Raw genomic sequence first — 19,796 nt, 5'->3', positions numbered from 1 at the left:
ACATTATAAATCTGCAGTAATCTAGAAAGTGTGGTATTGGTGTAAACATAGACAAATAAATAAATCATAGACAAATATATCCAGTACAGAATAGAGACTAGAAATAGATCCATATATATATGGTCAGTTGATTTTGACAAAGATGCAAAGTTAGTTATTAAACAAAGGATAGTCTTTTCAACAAATAATGTCAGAAAAAGTTGATAACTATTTGCAAAAAATGCATTCCAATCCATACACTGTGCCACATGTAAAAATTAACTCCAAATGCATCACAGACCTAAATGAAAAACTTCACAATATAAAACTTATGAAAGAAAACATAGCAGAAAATCTTTGTGATCTTGGGTAAGGCAAAGATTTCTTAGATACAGAATAAAAAAGTATAATCCATTTTTTAAAAGGATAAATTGTACTCCATCAAAATTAAGAGTATACGCCCTTTAGAAGATACTTGCAAACAAAACTGGAGATCTTACACTTCCTCACTTCAAAACTTATTACAAAGCTATAGTGATAAAAATAGTGTGGTACTGGCATAAAGATAGACGTATTGACCAATGGGACACAACAGAGAGCCCAGAAATAAACCTTCACATATATCGTCAAACGATTTTTGACAAGGGTGTCAAGTCATTCAATAGGGAAAGGATAGTCTCATCAACAAATGGTGTTAGAAAAGCTGAATGTCCATATGCAAAAGAATGAAATTGGATCCTTACCTTGCACCATATACAAAAATTAATTCAAAGTGGGTAAAGACCTAACCATACCACCTAAATGATAATACTCTAAAAAGAAAATGTAGGAGAAAAGATTTATGACATTGGATTTGCAATAATTTCTTGGATATGACACCAAAAACAAAGGCAACAAATGTAAAACCAGATAAACTGGACATTAAAATTTAAAACTTCTGTGCAAAGGACACAATCAAAAGAGTGAAAAGACAACCTATGGAATGGAAGGAAATATTTATAAACCCTCTATCTGACAAAGGGTCAATATCTAGAATATACAAATAACATCTACAACTCAACAACAAAAAATAACCTGATTAAAAAAATGAGCAAAGGACTAAAACAGACTTTTCACCAAAGAAGATATACAAATGGCCAAAAAGCACATGAAAAGATTCTCAACATTACTAATCCTTAGGGAAATGCAAATCAAAACCATGATGAAGTAGCACTTCACACGCTTTAGGATGGCAAAAACAGAAAATAACTGTTGGCAAGGATGTGGAGAAATTAGAACACTTGTGTACTGCTGGCAGGAATATAAAAATTGGTACCGCTGCTATGGAAAACAGTATTGTGGTTCCTCAAAAATTAAAAAAACAGGACTATCATATGATCCAGCAATTCCACTTCTGGGTATATATCTGAAGGAAATAAAAACAGTATGTTGAAAAGATATTGCACCCCCATGTTCATAGCAGCATTATCTACAATAGCTAGGACACAGAAATAACCTAAGTGTCCATCGACGGATGAATGAATAAAGAACCTGTGGGATAGCCTTACAATGGAATATCATCCAGCCTCAGCATGGAAGGAAATTCTGACACATGCGACAACATGGATGTACCTTCAGGACATTATGCTAAGGGAAATAAGCCTGCCACAAAAAGACAAATGCTGTATGTTTCCACTTTTACCAAGTATCTAGAGTAGTCAGATTCATGGAAAAAGAAAAGAGGAATGGTGGTTGCCAGAGGGAAATAGGGAGTTGTTTAATGAGTACAGCATTTAAGTTTCACAAGATGAAGTTCTAGGGACTAGTTGCACAGCAATGTGAATATACTTAATATTCCTGAACTGTACAATTAAAAATGTAAAGATGGTAAACATTATGCTCTGTGTATTTTACCACAATTAAATATACTCTTAAGAAAGTAAAATGGGAGAAAAAGATTTGAAAATTACACATGTAAAAGAGAACTTGTATAAAGAGTTCTCAAAAGCCAATAAGAACTTATTATAAGAAATTATTAACATTTCTCCAAAGAAGACATACAGATGGCCAACACACACATGAAAAGATGCTCAACATCACTACTCATCAGAGAAATGCAAGTCAAAGCCACAATGAGGTATCACCTCACACCAATCAGAATGGCCATCATCACAAAATCTGGAAACAACAAATGTTGGAGAGGGTGTAGAGAAAAGGGAACTCTCCTGCACTGTTGGTGGGAACGTAAGCTGGTACAGTCACTATGGAAAACAATTTGGAGGTTCCTTAAAAAAACTACAAATAGAACTACCATATGATCCAGTAATCCCACTACTGGGCATATACCCAAAGAAAACCATAATCCCAAAAGAAACATGTACCATAATGTTTATTGCAGCACTATTTACAATAGCCAGGACATGGAAGCAACCTAAATGCCCATCAACAAATGAATGGATAAAGAAGAGGTGGCACATATATACAATGGAATATTACTCAGCTATAAAAAGGGATAAGATGGAGCTATACGTAATGAGGTGGATAGACCTAGAGTCTGTCATACAGAGTGAAGTAAGTCAGAAAGAGGAAGACAAATATTGTATGCTAACTCACATATATGGAATCTAAAAATGGTACTGATGAACTCAGTGACAAGAACTAGGACGCAGATGCAGAGAATGGACTGGAGAACTCGAAGTTTGGGAGGGGGTGGGGGGTGAAGGGGAAGCTGAGACGAAGCGAGAGAGTAGCACAGACATATATATACTACCAACTGTAAAACAGATAGCCAGTGGGAAGTGGTCGTATAACAAAGGGAGTTCAACTCGAGGATGGAAGATGCCTTAGAGGACTGGGAGGAGGAGGATGGGGGGGACTCGAGGGAGGGTGTAGGGGGAGTCGAGGGAGGGATGGAATATGGGGATATGTGTATAAAAACAGATGGTTGAACTTCGTGTACCCCCCCAAAAATAATAAATAAATAAAATTTAAAAAAAATTATTACACCTGTTAATAATTTAACAGATAAGCTAAATTAAAAAGATTGACCATACCAAATGTTGGCAAGAACATGGAACAACCTGAACACTAACACACTGCTAACAGATATGTAAAATAATACAAATACTTGGGAAAACAGTTGAAAGTTTCTTAAAAAAAGTACACACCTACCATATGACCCATGTATTTCACACCTAGGTATTTGCCCAGGATAAATGAAAGCATGTGTACAAAGAGTTGTACCTGAATATTCACAGCAGCTTTATTTATAATAGCCTGAAAATGGAAACAACCCATTTGTTTGTCAATACGTGAATAGTGAAAACAAATTATAGTATACAGCCAGCCATACAATGGAATGCCACTCATTAATAAAAATGAATACATGCAACCATCTCAAAATAACCACGCTGAGTCAAAAACAACACACACACACACACACACACACACACACACACACAGAACACGATGTATGATTTCACTTATATAAATCTTATAAAATGCAAACAATCTATAGTAACAGAAAGTAGTTCCATGGTCCCCTGAGGACTGACAGGGGGAGAAAGGGACCACAAAGGAGCACAAGCAAAATTTGGGGGATGACTGACATGTTGATATCTTGACTGTGATCACGGTTTCACAGCTGCATACATGTGTCAAAACATTAAATTGTATAATTTAAGCTTGTGCAGTTTATTATATGTCAATTACACTTCAATCTCTCTTTTTTTAAAAGCAAATTGTACGAAAGAACAATGTACCTAACAGGCATTTCTCTCCAGACCACAGGACTCTAAAGGTCCTTCCAGTTCAAAACCTCTACAATTCAACTGGCACATGAGTCGTTACCCAAAGTACAGTCTGTCGTACAATCTCTAAAGAGAGTGGAAATATGAACAAATCATCAAGGATTTCATGATGTCACTTTAAAAAGCAAATAATTACACAAAAGGGAAAAAATATTTAGAGAAAATAGATAATGTTTCAGATATAACTTTCATTAGTAAAAAAACTAATTTTGTAGATCTCTCTGGTGGATCAGAAAAACATCTTAACTATGGCTATGTACTCCCATAAAAAGAGAACTTGATTACTAGCAATGATGTCAGATTTATCTCATATGTTAATCTGTTCAGAAGTAGAATAAATGATATGTATTGTTCAAAAACGGTTAATTTTTCTTTCTAATGGCTGTAAGCTTGAGAGCGTAATTTCAGTGAAAGTAGGGACTACTGTCTGTACTATAATGTCTAATTAAATACATAAAAAATAGAAAAATCTGAAATGAGAGCCCATATCAAAAACACCACGTTCTCTGACAGTGAAAGGTGGGAGGAAAGATCCAGAAAGCAGTGTGGAAATGCAGGCCATGTTTGCACTGACAACCGTTTATTGTTCCCTTCATCCTATCCAGTTATGAACCTTAGCAGACAGAAATGGGGGGTATGGCTTACGAGATTTTGAAATGTTTTTCTGTCAGCCATTTCTGCCTAGCACAGGGCTTTACCAGAAAATCCCCAAAACATCTGTTGAACTGAACAGTAAAGAAGCAAATAGGTCTAGGAAGGCATTTGGTCTGGGGATCTGGATTCTAAGCCTGCCATGACTAGAGAGTAAGGTGTATGACATTGGTTAAGCCACTTTATTTCCATTTCCTCAACAGCAAAATGAAAAGTTAGTGTACACACACACACAGATTCTACTTGTCAGGTGAAATGTAGAGGATAGAAAATATACACAATGGGAGTGTTCTGTAATTTAAGCCAATTTACCAATAACTCAATGCAACAAGCTTTTAATGAGCTATCTTTGTCTCCCAGAAACAGTCAGACGCTTGAGATTCAAAAATTAGTTTGGCCTCCATTTAAAAGGGAGCATTAAAAATAAACAAAAGAAAACAGTTCTTCCCTTTGAAGAACTGACATTACAACTGGTGAGACAACTAAGACACAATGAAGCAGGACTATAAAATGCAATGAGTTTGGTCCTGTGACAGAGTTAAGCTCAAGGGTAATGGGAGCACCCAGGAGGAAACACCACTGTAAGCGCACCAGCTCAAGCTGCAGAAATCTGTCATGTATACAGAAAATCATGAGGATTTTATAGAGAAAGCTCCATTGGGACCCAAAGCAAAATCCAAGAGGCTGAGTTTTAAGTGAGTCTAACCTAAGTTTCTTAACACTCTCAGAAATTATAATCAGTAACTACAGCAAATTATACCTCAAAGACAGTCTAAGAAAATCTTAGTACAATCTTTTAAACAACAGAAACCACCAAAAATCTGAGATTGTTTTATCTGAAATGACTACAAACGGTATTTTTGCATGATTCTAAAACTAACAAATGCTTTTCTTTCCTAAAACTATATTTCAAATTGTATTTATTGATTTTGGTATTTGCTTTGGTAGAAAACCAAAATGATTTACTATCTATATGCTTGCCCTACTATATTTTAATGAAAAAAATTTTTTTCTTAATCCTTCACACAGGCAAAATGGAAAGTAGTGTTGTAAGTACATAAAGATTAAATATTAACATTTTAACCAAGGTCACGAGAACATTTTTGGCTGTCCTCTACTTAAAACAGCATTAAAAAAAAAAAAAAAGGTGTGTGTGTGTGTGTGTGTGTGTGTGTGTAGTTTCTTCCAGACTTCCTATGAGGTACTTACAGTGCTGATCACAATCAACTCTGGCAAACACTACTTGATTTTCATTTGGATATTCCTCCTTAATGACATTGGAAGCTTCCTCAAAAATTGGGTGCAACATCTGGCTGAAACGACACCTATGCACAGAGAAGGATACCAATTAAAACCGAAAAGCAGAAGCAATAAAATTTTATTGATATCTCTGTTGTTATCCATTCGTATTTAGCATATGTATAATAAACAGAATTAACAATCACATCTTTAATTCAGGAATCCTGAAGTCATTCACTGGAGATGAAAACCATTTTGAATTCAAAGACTATTCCATTTCAAAGACTGTACAAATAATTTAAAGTTTTTGGTTTTTTTCACCCGAAGAAAATGGCCAATACTATGGAGCACAAAGCTAAGGATCTCTCACAGAGGCAGTCTGAAATAAGCCCTCTAAGATACATCTATTTGGACTTGTAACTACTAAGACTCAGGCATTTATAAGGGAAATTGGCTTTCTCTAAATAATGAACATATTTTTAGACTACAAAATCTTTAAAATAGTAAATTTACTGCAAACATTAGACTGATTTACCTGACAAGTTCAATTTAATCTCAGGCAAGTTAGCATACTAAGTAAATAAGTCTTATGAAAATGATATATGGTATACAGTGAATGTTTCCCCTCCAAATTTACCTCTGGTTAAAATGGGCTTTTGAATCTATAAACTATTAAATATACTAAGTTCAGGAGCAAAATATTTTAATTCCCAAATGAGACTTTCTGTCCATGTTTCCTTTGTCTGTAGTTTTTGTTTTGCTTTTACTTTTAAAAGGGGGCACAAACCCCACAATATTCCAGAAAGCTGACACTTCTAATTCTGACTGCCCCTTAATCAGGTCAATCACTTCACAAATACATTCTACTGGTCACTAAAGGGACCAGATGAGAAAGAGAAGAATCAGAATCGGCACACAAGCAGCTGGGCTAGAATGGTCATTCTCACATGAAAAATGTATTGAGTATTTGTTAACAGAAAAAAATAAACAGCGACTTCTCTGATGGCACAGTGGTTAACAGTCCGCCTGCCAATGCCAGGGACATGGGTTTGATCCCTGGGCCGGGAAGATCCCACATGCCACAGAGCAACTAAGCCTGTGTGCCACAACTACTGAGCCTGCACTCTAGAGTCCATGAGCCACAACTATTGAGCCCACGTGCCACAACTACTGAAGCCCACGCGCCTAGAGCCCATCCTCCGCAACAAGAGAAGCCACCACAATGAGAAGCCCACACACCACAACGAACAATAGCCCCAACTCACAACTAGAGAAAGCCCGCGCACAGCAACAAAGACCCAACACAGCCAATAAATAAATAAATAAATAAATTTATTTAAAAAAAAAAAAAAAAAAACCCTATAATTGCTACTATTGCTTCCTGAGCCCTTTTCCATCAAGAAATTTACTTAAATGAAGCTTGTGAACTCTTTAATCCATATGTGATTAGGTCATACATATTAACTAGAATTCAACAAAAATATTATAAAGCCTGTGACAGGATACAAACTTTATACTTCCTCCCTGTTTCTTTTTGTATGTAACTCCTCTAGCCCACTCACCTGACTTCCTAAGGAGATGTCTTAGAATATACCAAGGAGACACAATCTGTATCTTCAATCTCTCGCTTTCAAGTGGCTCTTTCCTCTTTTAGCATTCTTAAATCTCTCCCATCTGGGATAGGTGGGTGGGGTCTGTGGACATCAGGGACCATGTCTTATTTGACTACATATTCTAATAAGCATTTCAGTAGATGTCTGTTAAATGAATAAATTGATAGAATGGAGGAACTGGAGAGGCTAGGACCACAGGTTTGTGGGTTCTTACAGTTTGCTTGAGATAGGGTTCTAGAGGGCAGGGGAGGCAAGGGGTAAGGATTAATGGTTTCTTGAAGAGTTAGGATATGGCCTAGTAAAGAATCGGTGGACAGGCTCCTGGCTTATGGGCAAGGTAAAGGCAGATATGAAGGGCTCCTTCTTTCCGGATTGTCCAGTTTGCTGCCCAGTAAGTACTTAAGCACAGGTTCATGTTTGAACTAGGATCAGTTTTAATACCAAAAGGTGAAAGAGGAAAATGAAATAAAAATTCAATTGCAATATTACTGTACCTTCATACATATGGAAAGTTACATTTATAAAAGTAATACAACCAAAGCAAATAGATTATTAACAGGGCTTAAGGGTCATCCAATTTCCAATCTAGTACTTGAATCAACCCTTTACAAATCAACCAAATGGGTAAAAGTCTTTTGCAGGGACAATTAGGGGCACTTATGAGTATAACCTAGTGGGGGAAAAAATAAGCTTTGGAGTCAGACATACCTGAGTTTAAATCCCAGTTCCACCCCTTACTAGCCGTATGACCTTGCTGAGCCTCAATTTCCTCAACTTAAAATGGAAATTATAATACCTACCTGCAGGGTAGCTCTGAGCATTAAAAACAATATATGTAAAAAGCCTGGCACATAACAGCATTATTAAGTTTCTACTGTGGTTTTCTGTCCTCTCAGGTATGTGTTCAGGTAGCCCTATTAGAGAATTCTTCCTTAAACTGTGCTACAACCATAACTTCCAGAGGGAACTCAGAATCCAGCCTTTGAGGCCACACAGTGTAAGTCTAGGTCCTATGGACAGTTACCCAAGTGTTTTCAGTTGAAAAAAGAGAATTTATGAACAACTCCAGGTATTCTTTGGTAATATATTTCTCAAATAACTGCAGTTAGTCCACATTTCCAATCCACTTTTTGCAACAGGTTAGTGACACGTTCTATTTCTTTTTCTTACAACACACAGAATCTCTCCATCAAGATAACTGCATTCTAATTTTAACTCTGCCACAATCTTGTCAAGTGATTGTGGGAAAATACTTTACCCCTCTGGATCTTAATTTTTAAAGTGGACTGAATTAAATAATCTTCTACCAAATTTTGTGGTTAATGTTATACCTGGACAATCCTTATTTACCTTGGAAAATGCTACCTTTTGTTGTACATTTTATAAATGGTATTTTGTCTGTATACCTTCAACATTTTACTGAAGTTCTTCAAATACAGATACTACACATCATTCATCCAGTAAGTATCTATTATGTACTTATCTGCCAAGTATTATGCAAAGTGCTTAGGATTCATGTTGAAAAAAGATAGATACGGTAACTTTTCACGAAGCTAATAACATAGTAGGGAGGTGCCAACTAAACCACAGCATACAGGTGCTATGACTGGGTAAGTATGTGGTGTTAGGAGAAGATATAAAAAGGGTTCCTAACCTGACTTGAGAGTAAGTGTAGGGGTACTGATGTAGGAAGGTGACTTGCAGAAAGTGGCATCTAATCCAAGACTTGAAAGATGATTCAGACTTAACGAAGTAATAAACAAGTGGGTGAGGGAAGAGAGATCCACTCAAACGGAGAAAATACTATGACTAAAGGTCCAGTGATGAAAGAATACAGGATATTACAGAAACGGAAAGACATTCAGTATAACGGAACAGAATGTGGGAGTGGAGAGAGGCAAGAGCTATAGCTGCAGAGGTAGGAAGGGACCAGATCATCAGGGGCCTCCTAGGCCAAGGTAAGGGACTTACCTAAGGGTAATGGAAAACATTTAAGGATTTTAAGATGAGGTGTAAACTAATCCAATTTGCACTTTAGGAAAGACTACTCCAGCTTACTTTGTAGTGAACAGAACGGAGACACTTAGGACTCGATGCACAGGAAATAAACTAAAAGACTGTCACAGGAATCTAGGTAAGTTGCAGAACTGTGGCCTGAAGTGGGGTAGTGGCATCTACTAGGTAGCAAGCCTAAAAGGGTCATATAACATACAGATTGTCTAGGAATAATGATTATGTGTTTTAAACTTCTCTCCAGCTGAAGCTCCCTTCTTCCTTTCCCTATGCTACACTCTTTAATATCTGCTACATATTATGCCCTTGCTCTAGATGCTGGGAATACTAAGACATTATCTCTGCCCTCAAAATTTGTTTGCTAGAGCACAAAGATGAAAGACAAAACAATGTAGCAAGAAAAGAATGTGGTACGTAGGGAACTATTAACGGGTGAGCGAGATGAGTTTTATGTTATCTGCTTTTGTTTTAAAATGCGGGATAATGGAATCAGGTATATTTTCTCTCTTAAAACAAATGCTCAACAAATTAAGCTGCTTCATCTGTGAATGAACCTCAACTGATTTCTTATATGGAATATTGTCTCACAGGAAAAAAAAAAAAAAGAGGCTTCCCCACTTACTCCTCTCTAGCAAAGAAAAAGCACCTCTAGAAGGTTAAAAAACAAACAAAAAAATTTAATGATGCACTCCCCTCCCCCTAAAATAAGAAATTACTTACCAATCAGCATAAAAATTTACTAAAGCAACATCAGCATTGTCTGAAATTGAAAAACAAAACCAAAGAACCTAAGTTACTTGTGTCTACATAATTATGACATAATTAAAGATATGGTTTTCATCAAGGTCTTTTCCCATTCTTAAAGGCTCACTAAAAATACACAGTTAGAATTCAGTTCTCGCTCACTCAGAAACCCATACATAGAGTCATGGATGGCTTCTATAATTTGTGGGAGTCCTTGTTCCTTTTCTCTATATCCTCCATTTTAATACCTCCACTGAATGAATATAAAATAGAGAATCAAACCCAGATCAGGCAAGTATGCTACTAAATAGCCTACTCTCTTAAAAAGTGAAGAGAAGTGATCTGGATTTTAATAATCTATTTTTCGACCTTCCGTATTCACGAATAACTGAGAATTAGCTTTGCAAATGAAATCCTATTTCGGAGAATAGACTTGTATAACTAATCTATTTCTAAAACTCAGATGCTACCTACTTGTAACAAGTAATCTATAAATAATGGTGTTGCATAAGATGTACCTTTTCTGGTTCCTACCAATTTAATAGTTATTCTCTGTTGCAAAATATAACTCAGTATCATTTGCATATCCAGATGTGAAGACATGAAAAAGATATATCTGTTTCTTTTGCCGAAACCTAACAAAGAGAAACTTAAATAAATTCAAGTACTCAGTACACACACACACAAACCATACCCACAGAGATATTCTAGAATTTGAAAGATGAAAGGAGTGAAGACGATTTGCAAGTTTCAATTCTCTTTTTTCTTTTTTACCTTCAAAGCACTTTTTATCCACTTGCTATTTACTCTAAAGCAGTGTGATTCACAAACTGTGATCCCGGGACCAGAAGAACCAGCATCACACTGGAACTTGTAGAAATGCAAATTCTTAGGTGGGGTCTAGCAATTTCTATCAGAAACTGGGGGCAGGCCCAGAAATACTGATATTAATAAGTTCTCCAGGTGACACTGATACAGACTAAAGTTTATAGAACCTTTTCTCTTAAGAGATCCCATAATGTGGGAACAGACTTTCTAGCATTTAAAACCAGTTCTAAGAACACAAAACAAAATATGATGGTCAATGAATAACTCCTTTTATCTCTTACCATTTTTAGTTTTGCTCAAACCAGTGGGTGAAATGGAATGCAAACAAACACCACACACACACACACACACACACACACACAAAACACCATCATTTATCCACACTACATTCTCTTAAAACCCCTAAGTTGTGATTTTTCTATCAACCATGTCTTTACCTTCCCTCTACTACTTTTAAAAACAAGAAATGTTTTCCCCCAAGTTAACTGTATCTGCAATCACATTCTCAGCAAACAAAACACTTATTGAACTTAATTGGACCAATGACAATAAAAGAGATCAGAGTAGGTGATTTAGTTAAAAGTTAAAAAAAGACAAAAAAAATTGTAGGCTGTGTCCTAACGTCATTAACATGTAATACTGCACAGTGGAAACTGCTGGCCTCTAAGCAACAAAATACTCTATGAATTGTTAAGAGTGGTATTTATGACAAGGCAAAGAAACAAAACAAGACTAAAAGTTTACTTGTAACACAGGAAAGGAGACACACATTTTAAGAAATTTTACTAAAAACTAAAACCACAAGTGCTCAGTTAATTCCATATACCATGGAATTACTCAGAATGCTGGCTCCTCAAATTGTTCTAGATAATTGAGACTTTATTTTGTTTTTGACTGTAAACTAACTCTTTATTGAGAAGAAAGTATACTTTAAAAATATCAAGGTACTTACTTAAAATGTCATCTATATTCTCTGTATCAAGACTTGTTATTTCAGTTGTTACAGGAGTAAAAACCCAAGTTACCTGGAAATTTAAAAAATGTGAAATTAATCAATGTTTCCACAAAGGGCAAATAATGCTGAAAGTCTAAAAAGAAAAAGGAAATGTATGAATTAAGTTGGTTCCACTATTTACAAAATTATCCACCAGTTGGTTTTAATCTTTATTGTCTATTCTGACCTTTCACAAGATCAATGAAGTAGGAGGAGTACAACCTCTCAAGCCTGGAAACTGGTTCAGGAGATTTCCTATACTTCTAAATACATAAGAGAGATTGTTTCCAAACAATTTTCAAATTTAAAAATGTACTCTTTTAAATTAATATTCTCAACAACTTTATCTCTGTGCTGGATAAAGAAAAATTTTGCTGGATTATTAACAGTTTCGAAACAATATAAAACCAAAGCTAAGTTTGCTGATTCTATCCCACCATGTCTCTAAGACAGAATAAAATACAAAGAGGAATTCAAGAAAGACTTTGCAAATTGTTAACCAAAGCCCTTTTTGTCTGGTCTTCACTTACAGGTGGTAACAATGTGTTAGGTGAGAGGTTATTAAAAAGAGAGTAACAGTAAGTAAAGTAAGTTAGCCCACTTTAACGTGTCTAAAACACTAAGTTCATAAAAGAAAATCTCAGCTTGCCATCTGCAAAACACAGGCACGATTTTAAACTCAACTAACAACTGCTTACTTATTTTAAAAAGTAATATTTAGTGTATTTTATTTTTAGGTTCCATCTTTAATACACTGTGTTTTTTGTTTGCTTTCATTTGTTTTGGTTTTTTTTTCTGCACACAAAGTTTACTGTCTAATGGAGAAACAAGCATCAAGTAACAACAACAAAATCAAATAAATCTGGTTTCTAATGCAATAATTAATTTGATAATATCTAATGCAATGAGTGAAAGATGTTTCAGCACCATATTTGCTGAGAAATTTGCTGAAGAGAAAGACAGGTTGTTTATTTGAATTGTGAGCAAGCTCCACTAGTCTGACAAATCGTTTCTTTTCATGTCAGCCCTGGGCAGAAACAAGATTCTCCTGGGGAAACATTTTTATGTGTCAAATGCTATAGTGCTTAAGTAAAATAAAGACAAGTGGCTCTAAACCAGGAAGGGAGGAGGGAAATCACTTATTTTTTAAATTTAGACTTGAAGTAAACTTTTAACTTTTTTTTAAGGAAACAACAAAAACCCACACAGAAATTTTCAATAGATCTTAATAGTCATGGAGAATCTAGCCTCTAATGATGGAATATTACAATATATGTAAATTTACAGACATAAACTTATGAAATATTTTACAAATTGGTCATTCTCTTCAGTTCATGAGTTCATTTTCTTGCCAAGAGAACTGAGAAGCATCTCCAACCATCTTCCATAATTCATTAGATAATTCCTTCCATAATTCATTGCATTTATGGTACAAAATATTAAACATTTCAGTCTGAGATATGTCTACTGATATGATCTTAAATAAAAGGCACATCAGTGAAATGGTAAATATTGCACCCAAATTCATTAAAAAATAAAGTGACAGGCTAGATTTAAATAGGAGCTTCTTCAGACTCACAGATATAGAGAACAAACTAGTGGTTACCAGTGTGGGGGCAGGGCAATATAGGGGTGGGGGAGTGGGAGGTACAAACCATTGGGTATAAGATAAGCTCAAGGATGTACTGCACAACACAGGAAATATAGCCAATATTTTATAATTGTAAATGGAAAGTAATCTTTAAAATTACATTAAAAAATTTAATTTAATAAATAAATAAATAGGAGCTTCTTCAGCAAGTAAAGAATATTTTCTTCCATTAGATGGTTTTTAAACATTGAGATATCTTTGGGAACTAAAAAGCTTTCATTTCCTTTAATTTCCCTGTATCCTTCAGGACGACCTAACTGGCTGGTGATGCCAGTGCACTAGCTGTATTTCAACAGCATTTTTTAAGCCACCCAGTAGCCAGTTGCTTTTCCCAAAATATGCCCCACAATTTTTCTGCTTCCTTCTCTTTGCATACATGGTCTCCTCTACATGGAGTGTCCTCTTCTCCACTACTACATAATCAATCCTTCAAGAATTGATTCCCTTTTCCATGATGCTTTGCATGGTTTTCCTGGTAGAAAATGCCTTTCCTTTCCCAAAAGCCAACCTACTCCACGAGGTCAGAAAATGGAAAAAATGTAGGTTAGGGAAATGGGAGTTACTGCAGAATCAAAATTCTCTCTAGATTAGATATCAATCTGAAAAAAGATACAACGAAAAGTTAGGTACATGATTTTAAAAAAGTATCTTAGAAATAAATCTTGGGAAGATTTTTTATTACACACTCTCTCTCAATGTTAGGTCAAACTTTAACTGTTACAATATTAACATATAAACATGCTATAATACTAACATACAAAATGCTCTGACACTCACTGCTAGATCCCAGTGCTATTCTTCTTTCAAAAAAAACATTAATTGAGCAAGACACCAACCCAAAAGTATATTCATTACAAGTACGAACTAACATCAATAATAACACATATTGCAAGTGAGTTATTAAAGCTCTCAGCATAACTTTTAAGATAAATGGATACATTTTCCTAGTACATTAAGACCATTTGAGTGGTTACCATTCGAATATACCCTTAAAGGGGAGTACTATAACACTCTCTGACTTGATATCTTGCTGCAATCCAACCTGCCCACAGAGTCCAGACTAATCTTTTCAAATACTGCTTCTGCATATATCAATTCCTCTGCCTCTAAAAATACTCCAAACATTTTTCACTGTCTACAGTATAAACGCGTAACTCCTTAGCCTACATTTAAGGACCATTCACAAACTAGCCCACACTCGCCTTTCTAAATCACATCATACTGGTCCCCATACATATTCTATACTCCAATTAACATGAACTATATATAGTTAGACTGATCATACATTCTAGTTGGCCATATACTCTAGCTTGCTTGAGACAAACCCAGTTTATGTCTGTTGCCCTGGAATATTATTAATAGCATCACTCTCTCTCAAAAGTTTGGGCAATGAATTATATATCTGGTCACCCTATTTGTGGTAGACTCTTGGCAACTGAAAGGAACTGTAACAATCTCTTCACAAATCCTAAATTATTAACTAGCATATAGTGTCCTCCCATATAACATATGGTAAAATGAGAACAGAATGAGAATGAATAGAGAAAAATAAAGATGGACCAAGATATGAATGCTAAGCTAAACTAATTACTCTTGAAGGGAATAAAATCAGTAACTCAGAAAAATTATTACATGATCCTTCAAGGGTCACTCACAAATGGTCCAAATCCTCTAAGTTACAAATCCAAGAATGCAAGGGGTCTTAGTACTTGCAGTTCCTAAAATGTGTCATCTTAGTCTCTTGCCTCCATACTTGGCTCATGTAGTTTCTTCTGCTTGAAACAGCTAGGAAAGCTTATCTAGTTTTCAAGACCCAATTCAAATGCTATCTTTTCTATGAAGCCTTTCCTGATGGTCCCAGACAAAAGTGATTAATTTCACTCTCCTATGAATCGCCAGTGCACTTTCTTAGGGTGTTAACATATTATTTTTCAAAAAGATTATTTGTGCTATCTCACCTCCTGTAGGAGACTCTGAGTATCTTGAAAGTAGAGACTGTTCCTTATTCAATTTTGTGCCCCACAAGTCACCTACTATAGTACCCTACCAGTACACAATGAGCACTCAAATTGTACTAAGTGAATGAATGAGTGGCTTATGGTAATACACTAAGAATTTAGAGGGAGGGTCTCAGAAGTGAGAAATAGGGAAAAGGGGTTCAGAAATGGGAATAGTCAATAAATATTTTTAACATGTTTGAAGAAAATAAGGTTATCAAATAGGAATGAAGTCTATAGTAAAATTTGTTTTTTAATAATGTAATGATGAAAAGCACAACAATGATGTGATGATTCATAAACTCAGATTTAGATGGAACCTCAGAAGTGATCTTCCACCCACTGCAGAAACCCCTCTATACTGCTGTCTAAGAGCTGTCATGAATCCCTAGTAATACCTTCTTTCAGTTCCCCCAGCTGTTCCCTGGCATGACTTCCAGACACTTCAGCATATAGTATACCCTCACTTAAAAATAGCTATGCTACATTAGTGGATAAAAACCCAATACATCTTGTATTGTTCCACTGTCAGGTTGTTAATTCACTCATGAAAATAAATGATTTGGAACTTTCAGGACCAGAAGCTAATAAAGTACCAGGCAGAAGAGGTTATTAAATATTATTTCTGTTAGCAAGATCTATAGTCACAAAAGCATTTGCTAGGCCTTACTTTAAGTGTCTTATTAAAATATCTTAGTAAATGAGTTTAGAAAACAGAAAGCATTTGCAGTGAGTTTGTTTTAAAGCTCAATACCTTAAGACCTTGTATTCAAATAGTGGTCCCTGAATCAGAAGCATTAGCATCACCTAGGAGTTTGGGAGAAATGCAGGCCCCACCCCAGACCTACTGAAACAGAATCTCCATTTTTATAAAATCCCCAAGTGATTCCTATGCATATTAAAGCTTAAGTACCACTGCCTTGGAAAACAAAACTTTTGACTCTACAAACAAGCATGTAAATTCATTTTAAACTTTGTACAATGTTTTTGGCCCTCAAATATGAATATAGTAATATTCATTCATGAGAATTCTATACTGACATGCAAATTACTGTGATTTTAGAAAAATGTGGAATCTAAAATCTCATTAGAAATCTACATCGCGGGCTTCCTATGTGGCGCAGTGGTTAAGAATCTGCCTGCCAATGCAGGGGACACGGGTTCAATCCCTGCTCCAGGAAGATCCCACATGCCGTGGAGCAACTAAGTCCGTGTGCCACAACTACTGAGCCTGTACTCTAGAGCCCACAAGGCACAACAATTCAGCCCACATGCCACAACTACTGAAGCCCGTGCTCCTAGAGCCTGTGCTCTGCAACAAGGGAAGCCACCACAATGAGAAGCCTGCGCACCACAACTAAGGGTAGCCCCCACTCACTGCAACTAGAGAAAGCCTGTGAGCAGCAATGAAGACCCAACACAGCCAATAAATAAATAAATAAATTTATTTTAAAAAATAAATTTAAAAAAGAAATCTACATTAATATTAATTTTTAAAAGTATACTGCCTTCTGCTTGAATAGATATTTCTAAAAAATAGGACTAAGTATAGAATAGCATTGGAAAGCTACTTTAATCCTTAAATTGCTCAGTGATACAAGCTTCCTATAATATCAGTGCAACCCATTTTGGACAAGTCAACAAATCTGCTTTTATAAAGAAACATTAAAAATCTACACTGATATTAATTTTTAAAAGCATATTGCCTTCTGCTTGAATAGATATTTCTACACGAAAATTACTGGCATAAAATAGAAGCTTCAACAGAGGATGTTTCCTTCCCTATGGCATTACTGTTCTCAACTGCCATTATATCTGCTAGGAATTCTACAGTAATAGTTCAGTGCATTTTTGCTAAATCTGTCATTTACCTGCCTTTCTGTTGGGAGATTCTCAAAGCCCTTTACAAACTGTGTCTCTCCTATAGCAAGAAATAAGTAATGTACCAGGCAAGAGCTTCCTTCCATTCCTAATCCAGATTGACAAATCAGTCTCCCACCTGAAGTCCCAATGCCATGGGACCCAGGCTGCTTCTCCTCCCTGGGGCGACTACTCTCACTCTCAGTTTTGCATTAAGCTGGCAGGCAGCAGAAACACAGAAGTCTACAGCTAGCTGCAAGGAGATAGGAGATACAAAAGGTCCCCAGAGAAAAGAAGCTGAGGCTGACAGGCACTGTAAGCGCCCTAAAGCTGAGTATCAATCAAGGCACATCTCACTGTTAGTATTCCCAGAAGCATTATAATGAACCAGAAGTTCAAACAGAGAGGAAAAATAGGAATAAGTATAGAATAGCACTGGAAAGCTACTTTAACCCTTAAACTGCTCAGTGATACAAGCTTCTTATAATATCAGGGCAACCCATTTGGGAGAAGTCAGAACCAATCTGCTTTCATAAATAAACATTAAAAGTCACAACCTTCTTCATTAAATAACTCAAAATATGGTGGGCGCAGACCTGTTTGGGAAAACAAATTCTATGCAAAAACAAATAATTCAAATATAAATAATATAACCCCTAAAAACAAATTATGCCAGTAAAAACAACCATAGACAATAAAAAGAAAAAAATTGTTGCAATCCATACTTTTTCTAGCATATTAGTTATTGATCATGCATGGATTTCCATTAAAAATTGATGTCAGGGACTTCCCTAGTGGCGCAGTAGTTAAGAATCCACCTGCCAATGCAGGAGACACAGGTTCAATCCCTGGTCGGGGAAGATCCCACATGCCGCAGAGCAACTAAGCCTGTGCACCACAACTACTGAGCCTGCGCTCTAAAGCCTGCAAGCCACAACTACTGAGCCTACGTGCTCCAACTACGGAAGCCCGCGTGCCTAGAGCCTGTGCTCCTCAGCAAGAGAAGCCACTGCAATGAGCAGCCCACGCACCACAACGAAGAGTAGCCCCCACTCACCACAACTAAAGTCTATGCACAGCAACAAAGACCCAAAGCAGTCATAAATAAAGGAATAAACAAACAAACAAATCATTAAAAAAACTGATGTCATCTATGTTTTGTTTTTCACTGTATCCTAAAAATGGGATGAATTAATTTACCTGAAATAGAAGCACATTCTTCTTATCTGAAATAGAGTATTTCTTATTACAAAAAGCTCTTCAGAACTGGGAATGAATGTGGAAATGTGTGGAATGTGTGGAAAGGATTTTTCTGTCAAAACCACCACCTCCCTAAAACTTCTAGCAATGAAAATACTAACAAACCATAGGAACTGGGAAAAAATTCAAGATGAGAATTGTTTTATTCTTTTTCTGTACACCCTCTGGGACCCGGGGTGGGGGTGGGGGGTGGATGTGTGAGACAATGTGCCATTCATCACTGTCTGCCGATTAGTACCTAGCACTGGGTCTTGTAACACTGCAGAATATTCATACATATAATACATGCCAAGAGAAAATTATGACTGCCCTCCTTGTGCTACACTGTAATTCTTCCCCAGGATGCCTGATGAAAGAAAGTTCCCTTAAGAGAGTCTACAAACATGTTGGTACACACATTCTTTTCTTAGGTCACTCATTCATTCCACAAATCTTTCACTGAGTCATCTATTATATGCTAGGCACTGTCCTAGGCACTGAGGAAAAGGGTGTGAATAACATTATACAGATATTTATATTACATTTGGCAAGATCATCAAACTTAATTTCACTTTCATATTAAAAAAGAGGAAGAAGATTCTCTCTCAAGTATTTTAAGAGTCACCATAATTCCTGCAAGGTCATTATTCTCAAAAAGATAATGGCTGGGCACTGAACAATGAGAATAACACAGTATGTCATACTCCCTTTTTGCCTAGGCATTCAAGAAGGCTTGAGCCAATCTCAATGTGGAAAAACTAAATCGACACTGTCACTGAACAATCTTAACATCACTAAAAGTGGAACGAACACATTATCACTTCTTTTTTCTTTCTTCCTGTTTTCTTGGGATATATTTGACATACAGCACTGTATAAGTGTAAATGGTACAGCATAATCATTGCATATATACACTTATGAAATGATTACCACAGTAAGTTTAGTAAACATCCATCATCTCATGTAGAAACAAAATAAAAGAAAAAGAAAAAAATATATTTTCCTTGTGATGAGAACTCAAGATTTACTCTCGTAACTTTCATATATAGCATACAGCAGTGTTAAGTATATATTAATGCCTCTTGATAGGATGCAATAGGAAATAAAAAGCACCATTTATGAAGTAATCTTAACCCCCCAAAATTGAACCTGACCTCAATCTAATCAAGTTCAAGAACTAGTGTATAGGAAACAATGAAT

The 19,796-nt window shown here is 36.0% G+C and overlaps 1 protein-coding gene across 3 annotated transcripts in view; it reads right to left on the bottom strand.

The window, feature by feature from the left end:
- ERP44 (endoplasmic reticulum protein 44) overlaps positions 1-19,796 on the bottom strand; it is a 90,057-nt gene that overhangs the window by 49,962 nt on the left and 20,299 nt on the right. The window contains exons 2-4 of one of the 3 annotated variants that reach the window (XM_057720208.1): positions 11,808-11,880; positions 10,004-10,043; positions 5,628-5,743 (exon numbers count right to left, since the gene is read on the bottom strand). In XM_057720208.1, coding sequence (XP_057576191.1) covers positions 5,628-5,743; positions 10,004-10,043; positions 11,808-11,880 — 229 coding nt within the window. Of the gene's footprint in view, positions 1-5,627; positions 5,744-10,003; positions 10,044-11,807; positions 11,881-19,796 lie in introns of those variants that run through there. The other 2 variants (XM_057720210.1, XM_057720209.1) reach the window with 2 other exon arrangements.

This window comes from Hippopotamus amphibius, chromosome 2, assembly GCF_030028045.1.
Source record: "Hippopotamus amphibius kiboko isolate mHipAmp2 chromosome 2, mHipAmp2.hap2, whole genome shotgun sequence".
In the NCBI taxonomy this organism is placed as follows: domain Eukaryota; kingdom Metazoa; phylum Chordata; class Mammalia; order Artiodactyla; family Hippopotamidae; genus Hippopotamus; species Hippopotamus amphibius.
This window is presented reverse-complemented; position numbering and strand designations above follow the sequence as displayed.